This window comes from Cetorhinus maximus, chromosome 5 (assembly GCF_964194155.1).
Source record: "Cetorhinus maximus chromosome 5, sCetMax3.hap1.1, whole genome shotgun sequence".
In the NCBI taxonomy this organism is placed as follows: domain Eukaryota; kingdom Metazoa; phylum Chordata; class Chondrichthyes; order Lamniformes; family Cetorhinidae; genus Cetorhinus; species Cetorhinus maximus.
In genome coordinates this window covers 38,502,405-38,515,724 of record NC_135883.1, presented here as the reverse complement: position 1 = coordinate 38,515,724, position 13,320 = coordinate 38,502,405, and the positions used below count along the sequence as shown (strand labels likewise).

The 13,320-nt window shown below is 42.2% G+C and overlaps 1 protein-coding gene across 1 annotated transcript in view; it reads right to left on the bottom strand.

Annotated features, from left to right (window-relative positions):
- The window catches only part of cog2 (component of oligomeric golgi complex 2), a 76,270-nt gene that overhangs the window by 18,565 nt on the left and 44,385 nt on the right, over window positions 1-13,320 (bottom strand). Inside the window, exons 9-12 of the mRNA XM_078541767.1 lie at window positions 13,062-13,188; window positions 10,964-11,103; window positions 10,614-10,675; window positions 10,348-10,499 (exon numbers count right to left, since the gene is read on the bottom strand). Coding sequence (XP_078397893.1) covers window positions 10,348-10,499; window positions 10,614-10,675; window positions 10,964-11,103; window positions 13,062-13,188 — 481 coding nt within the window. The remainder of the gene's footprint in view (window positions 1-10,347; window positions 10,500-10,613; window positions 10,676-10,963; window positions 11,104-13,061; window positions 13,189-13,320) is intronic.

Below are 13,320 nucleotides of genomic sequence, written 5' to 3'. Positions count from 1 at the left end.
CCACTTGTCAGCCCAAGCTTGGATATTGTCCAGTTCTTGTTGCATTTGGACATGGACTGCTTCAGTATCTGAGGAGTCACGATTGATGCAAAACATCATGCAATCATCAGCGAACATCCCCAGTTCTGATGTTATGATGGAAGAAAGGTCATTGATAAGCAGCTAAAGATGGTTGGGCCTAGGACACTACCCTGAGGGACTCCTGCGGTGATGTCCTGGGGCTGAGATGACTGACCTCCAACAACCACAACCATCTTCCTTTGTGTTAGGTATGACTCCAACCAGCGGAGAGTTTTCCCTCTGATTCCCACTGACTCCAGTTTTGCTCGGCCTCCTTGATGCCACACTCAGTCAAATGCTGCCTTGATGTCAAGAGCAGTCACTCTCACCTCACCTCGGGAGTTCAGCTCTTTTGTCCATGTTTGAACCAAGGCTGTAATGAGGTCAGGAGCTGAGTGCCCCTGGCAGAACCCGAACTGGGCGTCAGTGAGCAGGTTATTGCTAAGCAAGTGTTGCTTGATAGCACTGTTACATAGAAAATAGGAAACATAGAAAACAGGAGCAGGAGTAGGCTACTCGGCCCTTCGAGCCTGCTCCGCCATTCATCATGATCATGGCTGATCATCCAACTCAATAGCCTTTCTCCCCATATCCTTTGATCCCTTTTGCCCCAAGAGCTATATCTAACTTCTTCTTGAAAACATACAATGTTTTGGCCTCGACTACTTTCTACGGTAGCGAATTCCACAGGCTCACCACTCTCTGGGTGAAGAAATTTCTCCTCATCTCAGTCCTAAATGGTCTACCTCAGACTGTGACCCATGGTTCTGGGCTCCCCCACCATCGGGGACATCCTTCCTGCATCTACCCTGTCTCGTCCTGTTAGAATTTTATAAGTTTCTATGAGTTCCCCCCTCATTCTTCTGAACTCCAGCGGATATAATCCTAACCGACTCAATCTCTCCTCATATGTCAGACCCGCCATCCCAGGAATCAGTCTGGTAAACCTTCGCTACACTCCCTCTAGCAAGAACATCCTTCCTCAGGTAAGGAGACCAAAGCTGCACACAATATTCCAGGTGTGGTCTCACCAAGGCCCTGTATAATTGCAGCAGGGCATCCCTGTTCCTGTACTCAAATCCTCTCACTATGAAGGCCAACATACCATTTGCCTTCTTTACCGCCTGCTGCATCTGCATGTTTACCTTCAGCAACTTGTGTAAGAGGATACCTAGGTCTCGTTGCACATTCCCCTCTCTCAATTTATAGCCATTCAGATAATAATCTGCCTTCCTGTTTTTGCTACCAAAGTGGATAACCTCACATTTATCCACATTATACTGCGTCTGCCATGCATTTGCCCACTCACTCAGCTTGTCCAAATCACACTGAAGCATCTCTGCATCCTCCTCACAGCTCACCCTCCCACCCAGCTTTGTGTCATCTGCAAATTTGGAGATATTACATTTAGTTCCTTCATCTAAATCATTAATATATATTGTGAATAACTGGGGTCCCAGCACTGATCACTGCGGTACTCCACTAGTCACTGCCTGCCATTTGGAAAAAGACTTGTTTATTCCTACTCTTTGTTTCCTGTCTGCCAACCAGTTCTCTATCTATCTCAGTACACTACCCCAATCCCATGCGCTTTCATTTTACATGCTAATCTCTTACTTCGAAAGCCTTCTGAAAGTTCAAGTAAACCACGTTCACTGGCTCCCTCTCATCAACTCTACCAGTTACATCCTCGAAAAATTCCAGTAGATTTGTCAAGCATGATTTCCCTTTCATAAATCCATGCTGACTCTGTCTAATTCTGCCACTGTTTTCCAAGTGCTCAGCTATTAAATCTTTTATAAGGGACTCTAGAATTTTCCCCACTACCAACGTCAGGCTGACTGGTCTATAATTCCCTGCTTTCTCTCTAAGGTACACAGGTGAAGGGCATTGTTTAATTAAGTGCCTGGAGCACTTATAAAGAAAGACTTCAGTCAGCAGCGTGGGGGTTGTCCAACCCGATGTCTGCTCCTCTTCCGCGGTTATGTTCGCAACCGGGCATCTTTAGAGAGGCAGCAGGTGGTGTGCACTGCCACATTTGAGGCCTTTCGCAGCTGGTGGGCACTGCAGGGGCTAGAGTGCTTCCTCGGCCCCCAAAATGACATCTTAATTTAATTCGCCAAGGTTCCTTTTAATTTTTTCTTTAGTTACAGTGTCCCTTAGGGAGCTATCAATTAGTTTAATTGGTTTCTTTTCAATTGGTTAATTTGTCAGTTTGTTAAATTCATTTCACTCATAAAAAGAGACCACCGGGACACTGGGTACAAAGTGGGCAGGATGCAGACTATGTACAGCTGCGTTATGTAAGGTTCCTTTAAATTTTCTTTTAGTTACAATGCCTTTTAAAGGACTATTGATTGGTTTGATTGGCTTTTCTTTATTGGGTTATTAGCTTCTTTGTTTCTACTGGTACTCAAAAGAGTGCAAAGGGAGACTTCTGCGGCCATGTTCGTGGCCGGGTGTCCTTGGAGAGGGAGCACCGCGGTGTTCTCTGGCACGTTTGAGGCCTTCTGCGACTAGTGGGCACCGCGGGGGCTGGAGCGTTTCATCAGCCTCAAAACCATATTTTGATTTAGTTAGGTAAGCTTTCTTTGGAGTTTTGTTTCTATTGCAGTGCCCCTTTAAAGGCTATTAATTTGATTTGTTAATTTTCCCATCTGCTGATTGTTGTGCTCAAAAGAGCATAAAGACGGTGGCCCCTTTGGGCTATCATCTTGATTTAATTTGTTAATTTGCCTAATTGTTTCACTCAAAAGAGTGTAAGGAGACTGTTGGAACATGGGGTGGTATGTAGCAAGTAGACGTGTAAGGCTGCATTCTGTAAATAAAGCTATTCAAGAAAAGTATCAGTGGCTAGTTTCATACGTCACTAACTGGCTTGGGATGGAGTTAACATGCTACCTCATACAAAATCAACCTGCCCTACATCTTCCACACACGAACAAAAGCCAGCATATTCCTTTCTGATTCTTCCGGGGGAATTTGGGCCATTAAAGATGCTACCTGGCATCCTAAAATGATGCTTAATCCAAGCCTAATGCCATTCGATTGCTCTTGTCCATTAGGCTGGTTACTGCCACAAAGTATTTCAGTAAATTTCTAAAGCATGACCTGCAACTTGTAAGACCATGCTGACTGTTCCCTGACTGTTCCCCATGATACCTCCGTTCTTTATATGTTCATGCATAACCTTCTACAAACCGTCCCCAAGATTTCCCACCATGTCCCCTGCCCCCCCACCCTTGATTATGGATGCTGGTCTAACTGGCCTATAGTCAACATGTTCAGTGCTGTAGCTTTCTTTCTGAATATTGGTTCTGCATGTGTTACTCTCCTGTACTCCAGTATTTGTGAAGCTCTGAAAACTATGTACCAAAAGTAGCACTAACTTTCTCCTTCAATTTCTTGAGGCTTCTGGGCTGTATCCCACCTGGTCCAGAAGCTATGCAGCTATTGAATCTTTATACTTTCTGACTTCAATGTCTTATGGGTCCCTTACTCATGTAACTGTGTGTATAATTTGTCCACGGTCTCCTTCATGAAAGCCGCAGTGAAGGATCTATTTAACATAACCGCCCATATCCCGATCATCCGGAATAGTTTTACACAATTTATCCTTTAGTTTAGTGGACCCAACTGTTCTTCGACATTCCTTCTGCTAATGACATAGTTGCAAAACATTTTGTTTTAAAGATTCCACAACTAATGATCCTTATGCCTCCATGGGATCTTCCTTACCCTCAAACGGCATTACACTCAGCTTGTGTAACTACTGAACAAAATTATTGAAGAGTCTTAGATTAAGTGAGAAATCCCATTTTCTCAACCAACAAGCTTCATTGTCTGTTATCACACTTTTGGGCACATTTTTTATGCCAACATTTAACACTAAAATGCCTAGGTAATCTGTTATAATGAGAATTTCCTCTATAAATAGGTCCTGGCTCATTACTGATCATCTTAACCAAGGGAGAATCTAACCATCGCCCCTTGACATTCAATGGCATTACCATCGCTGAATCCCCCCAATATCAACATCCTGGGGGTTACCATTGCCCAGAAACTGAACTGGACTAGCCCTATAAATACTGTGGCTACAAGAGCAGGTCAGAGGATATGAATCTTGCGACGAGTAACTCACCTCCTGACTCCCCAAAGCCTGTCCACCATCTACAAAGCACAAGTTCAGGAGTGTGATGGAACACTCCCTACTTGCCTGGAAGAATGCAGTTCCAACAACACTGAAGAAGCTGGACACCATCTAGGACAAAGCAGCCCACTTGATTGGCACCCCAACGACAAACATTCACTCCCTCCACCACTGATGCACAGTGGCAGCAGTGTGTACCATCTACAAGATGCACTGCAGAAACTCACCATGGCTCCTTCGATAGTACCTTCCAAACCCACGACCACTACCATCTGAAAGGACAAGGGCAGCAGATAGATGAGAACACCATCACCTGGAAGTTCCCCTCCAAGCCATTCACCATCCTGACTTGGAAATATATTGCCGTTCCTTCACTGTCACTGGGTCAAAATGCTTGAACTCCCTCCCTAACAGCACTGTGGGTGTACCTACACCATATGGACTGCAACGGTTCAAGAAGGCAGCTCACCACCACCTTCTCAAGGGCAATTAGGGATGGGCAATAAATGCTGGCCTACCCAGTGACACCCACATCCCATAAATGAACTTTTAAAAAAAATATTGGCTGTGCCTCTAGCTGTCTGGTCCCCAAGCTTGGAATTTCCTTCATAAACCTCTTTCGCCTTCCAAAAGCCTAATACTCTGACCAAGCTTTTCGAATATCTTGTGTAGCACAGTATCAAATTTTATTAGAAAACATCCCTGTGTAGTACCCTGGTATGTTTCTATTTTAAAAGTTGCTTTATAAATTTGAGCTATAGTTGGTTACGTGGTGATTGAGCTATAGCCACTAGGTGGCAACATTGTCCACTGTACTCTCTAACACAAAAACAAAAATAAAACTACCTGGAAAAACTCAGCAGGTCTGACAGCATCTGTGGAGAGGAACACAGTTAACGTTTCGAGTCCGCATGACTCTTCAACAGAACTAGGGAAAAATAGAAGAGAGGTGAAATATAAGCTGGTTTAAGGGGGAGTGGAACAGGTAGAGCTGGATAGAGGGCCAGTGATAGGTGGAGATAGCCAAAAGATGTCATAGACAAAAGGGCAAAGAGGTGTTGACGGTGGTGATATTTGCTAAGAAATGTGCTAATAGGTGACATTAAGGGTAGAAAGCAAGACGAGCAAGGTACAGATAGCCCTAGTGGGGGTGGGGTGGGGGAAAGGGATTGAAATAGGCTAAAAGGTAGAGATAAAACAATGGATGGAGGAGAGACTTCATGATCTAAAGTTGTTGAACTCAATATTCAGTCCGGAAGGCTGTAAAATGCCTAGTTGGAAGATGAGGTGCTGTTCCTCCAGTTTGTGTTGAGCTTCACTGGAACAATGCAGCAGGCCAAGGATGGACATGTGGGCATGAGAGCAGGGTGGAGTGTTAAAATGGCAAGCGACAGGGAGGTCTGGGTCATGCTTGCGGAACAACAACGTATGTTTGCAGTAGCAAGCTCATTATATAACGAAAAGCGAAAAGTCTAATTCTTGGGCTAAAACTATGCTAATTACTTCAGCGTTTTTAATCCTTTCCTCACTGACTACAGAGATTTTCTGCTTATTTTCATCAGAAGTTCAAGATCAAACTCGTTGCAAATCGCCTTGTGATGTTCTACTATATTAAAGGCATTATATAAGCTATTGTTATAAAGTGCAGACTGATCGCAAGTCACTGCAGCTTTATGAATTAAATGCTTGGTCAACTCAAAAAGCTGTCAATCAGATACATGTCTTAACAAGTGACAAAGCATGCTTATATTTGAATTCAGTGACTTGGCTCCTCCTTCAAGCTCATTGCCGGTTTAGCAACAGAACCAACAACATAACAATGGTATCAAGTTAGAGTGGAACATGTTTCTGTGAGGTCAAATTTTCTTTTTAACTCATAAGTGCTGGTAGAGAATTAACGTTATGCTAAATAACGATCAAAAATGCTTAATTTGTGGCAGGTCTATGTATGCAGAAATGGTCAATAGCAGAGAAAACTTGAGTTGAATTGGCATTTTTCATTGTTAGGGCAGCAGCAAGCCTTTCAGTTCCCTCAGCCTGTTGCGGATGATTTATCTCTTAACTACTTCTGCCCGCCTTGATTCCTTAACTTCTTGTCTAACAAAAATCTGCAAATCTTGTGGCACAGTTGGTGGTATCCCTGCTTCTGAGCCAGAAGCTCTGGGTTCAAATCCAACCCCAGGACTTGATGGCCAAGGAAACTGGATTCACAATGTGGCCAGACAGGTCAAGTATCAATCTACAAATCCTTCCGACATATGCCAACGGCTGGCAGTAAGAGCGATAGAGGTTCCTGGTCAGCCGTATGATGATAAGAAAGTTACAGTCTCTAACATCACTATTCATAGCTCCAGACTACAACATGCATGTAAAAAGTGCATGTTGCCACAGCAACTCTGACTCCTTGAGTGAACTGTGACATCTACAAAAATCTCAGTCTCAATATTGAAATTTCAACTTGAACCCCGACCTCAACAGCTTTTTGGGAAGAGTGCTCCAGATTTCCACTGCCCTTTTGTGTGCAGAAGTGTTGAGGGTTTTTGTGAAAGGGACATAAATTTGGCAACAAAATTGAAAGTGTGACAGCTTTGTACAGAATCCCAATAATTAACTGCATTAATTTCAATTAGGTGCCTGTTATCCATTTGTCAGGAGGTAGTTTAAACTGATAATAAGGAGGTGACAGATCACCTACAACACCACTGGTACATCCAGCACACTTTACCCAATGCAACTAGTCCAACTCAACCTGGTTCAAACCATACACCAATCAACACTCACCACAGGCATTGCTAGCAGCTAGATGATCTTTCTAATTAAGCAAAAAATGTCAGGGAGGGAAAATCAGGTTAACTATTTTTTTTAAAATGCAAGGAATTGTGATGATCTGGAATGTGCTCCTGAACGAGTGTTGGAAACTGACTCAATAGTAACTTTCAAAAAGGAAACTGGTACATAGTTCAAAGGTAAAACAATGGCAGGGCTAAGGGGAAAGAGCAAGGGAGGAGAAAGGGACCTGGTTCAAATCATAAACCAATCAACACTCACCACAGGCATTGCTAGCAGCTAGAGGAAGGGACAGAGAGAAAAATCCTAAGAATACATCAACAGTCAAGACTTGATATTACAAAGGTAACAAAAAGACTAAACTGAAGGCTCTGTATCTGAATGCATGTAGCAAAGTAAATTAATTGATGGCCTACATTGAAGTAAATAAATATGACCTGATAGCAATTTTGGAGACGTGGCTGCAGGATGACAAGGATTGGGTCCTGAATATTGAGGGGTATATGTCATTCAAGAAGAATAAGAAGTTAGGTAAAGTTGGGGGGGGTGGTGGGGGTAGCACTGTTAATTGGTGCAATAAGTAGAGATGACCTTGGTTCAAGAGATCAGGATGTAGAATCAGTTTGGGTGGAGATGAGGAATATAAGGGGAAAAAAGTCACTAGTGGAAACGGTCTACAGGTCCTCTAACAGTAGCCACAGCGTAGGACAAAATATTCAAGAGAAATATTGTGTGCTTGTGATAAAGGGGATAATCATGGGTGATATTAATCTACATATAAACTGGAAATATTAGATTGGCAGTCGTAGCCTGAATGAGGAGTTCATAGGATGCTTTCAAGATTGTTTCTTAGAGCAGCATGTTCTGGAACCAGCCAGAGAGCAGATTATATTAGACTTGGTGTGTAATGAGAGAGGATCAGTTAATGATCTCAGAGTAAAGGCACCACTAGGTAGCAGCGACCACAATATGGTTGAATTTTACATCCAGTTTGAAAGGGAGAAGAGTGGGTCTACGACTAGTATCTTAAACTTAAATAACTGCAACTATGTGGGCATGAAAGCTGAACTAGTTGAAGTGAACTGGGATACTAGGCTAGAGAATAGATCAATAGAGAAACAGTGGCAGACATTTAAGAGGACATTTCAGAGTATTCAGAATAAGTAAATTCCTATTATAAAGAAAAATTCAAAGGGGAGGACCCATCATCTGTGGTTAACTAAAAATGTTAAGGAAAGCATCAAACTTAAGGTAAAAGCAGATAACTGCGCAAAGATGAGTGGCAGGACAGATGATTGGTCAGAATATAAAGAATGGCAGAGAATGAGTAAAAGGTTAATCAGGAGAAATAAATTAAGAGTATGAAAGGAAGCTAGCTAGAAGTGTAAAAATGGATAGCAAGAGATTCAACCAGCATTTAAAAAGGAAAAAATGTAAAGGGAGTGTTGGTCCTCTAGAGAGTGACAGTGGGGAGTTAATAGTAGATAGTAAAGAAATGGTGGAAGAAATGAACGGATATTTTACTTCGGTCTTCACTACGAAGGATACAAAAAACATTCCAGTAATAGCTGCAAATCAGGAGGTGAAAGGGAGAGAAAAACTTGGTGAAATTGCAATCATTAGGGAAATGGTACTAAGCAAATTGGTGGAGCTGTGGGCTGACAAGTCTCTGGGTCCTGATGGGCTACATCTGAGGGTGTTAAAAAAGGTGGCTAATGAGGTAGTAGATACGCTGTGTTAATTTTCCAAAATTTGCTAGATTCTGGAAAAGTACCATCAGACTGGAAAGTAGCAAATATAGCCCTTCTACTCAAGAAGGGAGCGAGACAGAAATCAGGAAACTATAGACCAGCTAGCTTGATGTCTGTCCTGGGGAAGTTGTTAGAATTAATCATTGAGGAGGTTATAGCTGGGCGCTTAGAAAAGCTCATGGTAATCGAGAAGAGTCAACATGATTTTGTGAAAGGAAAATCAATTTTAACCAATTTATTGGAGTTTTTTGAAGGAGTAACATGCACTGTGGATAAAAGGGAGCCTGTAGGCATACTTCCAGCAGGCATTTGATGAGGTGCCATATCAAAGGTTATTATAGAAAATAAAAGCTCATGGTGTAAGGGGTAACGTATTAGCATGGATAGAAGATTGGTTGGCTGTCAGAAAACAGAGAGTATGCATAAATAGGCCTTTTTCTGATTGGCAGGATGTGACTAGTGGAGTCCTGCAGGAGGCTGTGCTGGGGCCTCAACTTTTTACAATTTACATCAATGACTTAGATGAGAAGAGCAATGACATGGTAGCTAAATTTGCAGATAGCACAAAGATAGATAGGAAAGTGTGTTGTGAAGCGGCATAAGGAGGTTGCAGACCCAGATAGATAGGTCGAGTGAGCGGGCAAAGATCTGGCAAATGTAGTTCAATGTGGGAAAAGGTGAAGTTGTTCACTTTGGCAGGAAGAATAAAAAACAGAGTATTACATAAATGGAGAACGGCTGCAGAATTCTGACGTGCAGAGGGATCTAGGTGTTCTAGTGCATGAGTCACAAAAAGTTAATATGCAGGTACAGCAAGTAATTAAGAAAGCCAATGGAATGCTATCCTTTATTCCAAGAGGAATTAAACATATAAGTAAGGATGTTATGCTTCAGTTATACAGGGCATTGGTGAGACTGCATCTCAAATACTGTGTGCAGTTTTGGTCTTATTTAAGGAAGGATGTAAATGCATTGGAGGCGGTTCAGAGAAGGTTTACTAAATTGATACCTGGAATGAACGGGTTGTCTTATGTGGAAAGGTTGGACAGACTGGGCTTGTTTCCACTGGAGTTTAGAAGAGTGAGGGGTCATTTGATTGAAGTATACAAGATCCTGAATGGCCTTGACAAAGTGGACGTCGAAAGGATGTGGCTGAGTCCAGAACTAGGAGGCACTGTTTTAAAATTAGGGGTCGCCCTTTTAGGACAGAGATAAGGAGAAATTTTTTCTCTCAGAGGGTTATGCGACTTTGGAATTCTCTGCCTCAGAAGGTGGTGGAGGCGGGGTCATTGAATATTTTTAAGGCAGATGGATTCGTGTTGGTCAAGGGAATCAAAGGTTATTGTGGGTAGATGGGAATGTGAAATTCAAAACACAAGCAGATCAGCCATGATCTTACTGAATGGCGGAGCAGGTTCGAGGCGACGAATGGTCTACTCCTGTTCCTATTTCTTATGCTCTTATGAGTGAGATTAATTGGTTAGTTCCTTCGAAGAGATAGCACAAGTATGGTGGGCTGAATGACCTCCTTCTGTGCTATAAGATTCCAAGTGTCTTCTATCTGGGCAGTTTAAGGAGACAGAGAAAAGGATCACTCACCTCATCTACCCACTTAGAGTAACGTGCTAGTAATTGCAGAGTCAGCTTCCAGAAGCGGTGAGCAAGTGGGGGGAGGTAGATGTAATCTGCCCAGCATTTCAGAAGGTTCTGCCACAGAATGTGAGTAACCAAAAGCCTAAACTCACTTCCATCTACATCAAAAAAAAATCGAGCATTAGCTCTGTTGATTCACATGGGATTTATGATGTTGAAAGATGCTGTTTGCTCTTCCTTTTAGAACTTCTCTATTGGTACAAAGCTCCTACCTGGTGCTTCCTTCAAACCTTCAGACATAGACGCCTCCAAATTTCCAGCAATTTCCTTGAACCTATCAAAGGATTCAGTAAAGTGCAAATGGTCATATTATTTCTTCTACTGTTTTTTTTTAACCTATATATGGACAAGCTGAAGAAAAATAATAACAGTTGAAAAGTTGAACTCATCAAAAAAAGTCCACTAAATTTCCACTTCTTTGTGCTAAGTACATTCTTAACTCAAATTATTGAATAATGAAGTGTTATTGGCACAAATGATCAGGAGGAGACAATACAATACACGGGCTACAGTATGAATTGACATGGACTGAATACAATACAGTAAACTAATGCAGGCATACCTGATCTGGTAATAAACAGGAAGGCTCCATTTATCGTTGAAACTCTTGTATGCTGAGTGTGAACGCAGTCTCTTTACACTTGCTTGAGATGCACATTGCCACTCAAATTTTCTAATAAATTCCATAGTAATTGTGTATTTCTGGAATGTCCAGTGTAGAGAATGGTTAGAAAGAAGGTCCTGGAGAATAATTACATTTATCTTTTTCTTCCTCTTCAGTTCTCTGCCCAAAGGCAGCTCCAACCTACACCGCCACAGCCTCCTCCATAGTTGGACAAGGAGGCAGGTCCCAAATCCACCATGCTGTTGGCAGTGATCTGATCCATACCAGTCATTCCGCCATATGAACCAACTGCCCCACCCTCCAAGCAGTCCGAGTTGCTTTGGGAACATATACTTTTACGTGCATGTTGCAGTTCGGAGCTTTGAGTAGTGATGGTAGAAGTTCCAATGTGCTTTCCATCACATGGCTGATCAGGAATCTCTCCCGCTCTTACTGCCTGCCATTGGCTTATGTTGAAAGGATTTACAAGTTGATACTCAACCTGTTTGGCTGTGTTATGAACACATGATCTTTGGTCATCAAGTCCTAGAGTCGGGCTTCACCCAGAGCTTGTGGCTCAGAGGCAGAGACGCTACCCACTGCAGCACAAGACCTGTCAACCACATTTATACAGCTCATTTAATGTGATAAAGATCTCCTAAGGAGTTTCACAGGAGTATAAGAAAAATATATAACACTGAGCTACGTAAAGCAATATTCGGACAGGAAAAAAGATAGGTTTTATAGAGTGTCTTAAAAGGAGAAGACAGACTGGGAAGGTTTAGGGAGAAATCCCAGAGTTTAGAGTCCATGCAGCTGTAAGCAGTCAATGGTGGAGCAATAAAAGTTAAGAATGGACAAGAGGCTAGAACTGGAGTAGCTCAGAGATCTCAGAGGTTTGTAGGATGTGAGTTACAGAGATAGGGAGAGACGAGGCATTGAATCAGTGCCAAGTCATTCCCACACCAAAGATCCTGCTCATCTCTGCAATTCATCCCTCCCACCAAAGCAGGGTAGCTCATGATAACTGCAAGAAATAAAGTGCATGCGAGACAGCATGTCAGAAAGGGAAAGAGAGCACAGCTTACATTTATATAGCCCCTTTCACAACCTCAGTGTGTCCCAAAAGGTTTTACAACAATTGAGACACTTTTAAACGCAATGTATGGAAGATCTTAAATCTGAGCCTGTCAGCTAACAGGTAAAAGGAACTCCTGAGTGGAATGAACACAACTCACAATAAGGTGTGTGAGCTCAATGCAATCATCCTCATGGCTATAGTAGGGCTCTGTACCTCAGAGCCCACGGACTGTAAATTGTGGTCCTTACAACCTCACTGAACACCACCCACATACATAACTCTCGGATGGAAATCCCTCCAGCACTCACCTGGCATATCGAGCTTATCCTTATTTAACTAACAAGTCTTTAATGAGTCCAGTCAGATAATTATATATGTGAATAGACAAGGATGTATGGAACTAAGATCTCATATTAAGCCACTGACAAACAGCAATTCTCGGAGGAAAGTTTGTGCTTGAACAACAAGTTAAATTTTTAAGTTGTGAATGTTACGCTGGTAATCCACTAATCCATATAGATATCAGACTGTAGCACTCTCGCTTCTTCAGTCTGAAAGTTGTGGGCTCAAATCCCACCCCAGAGATTTGAGTACAAAATCTAGGCTGGCATACCCAACGTCAGCTGAAACGTTAAACCGAGACTCCATTTGCCCTGTTAGGTAGATATAAAAGATCCCATGGCACAATTTCGAAAAGCAGCAGGGGAGTTTTCCCCTGTGTTCTAACCAATACTTATTTATGCCTCAACCAACATCACTAAAATAAATTATCTGGTCATTATTGTATTGCTGTTTGTGGGAGCTTGCTGTGCACAGATTGGCTGCCACATTTCCTACATAACAACAGTGACAACACTTCAAAAATTACTTACTTGGCTGTGAAGCATTTTGGCACATTGAGGTCATGAAAGGTTTTACATAAATACAAGTATTTCTTTATTATCAAAATATAAAAACTTGTACATAGTCAGTTACCTCATGGAACATGTCTGGATTTCCTGGGTTAAATAATGAAGGTACTTTTTCCTCTAAACCTCGCACCATTTCAGGCCAGACAGAATTTACTGTAAAATCATAACCTGGAATGACTTCTGTCTTATCACTGGAACACAGAATGTACACGGAGTCAGGCAACAATAAATGCAGTAATTTATTATAACAGACATGCACACAATGATTCCATATGTGGAACCTGTGAAAACATAAGTCTAATTTGCACACTTCAGGATTGCTT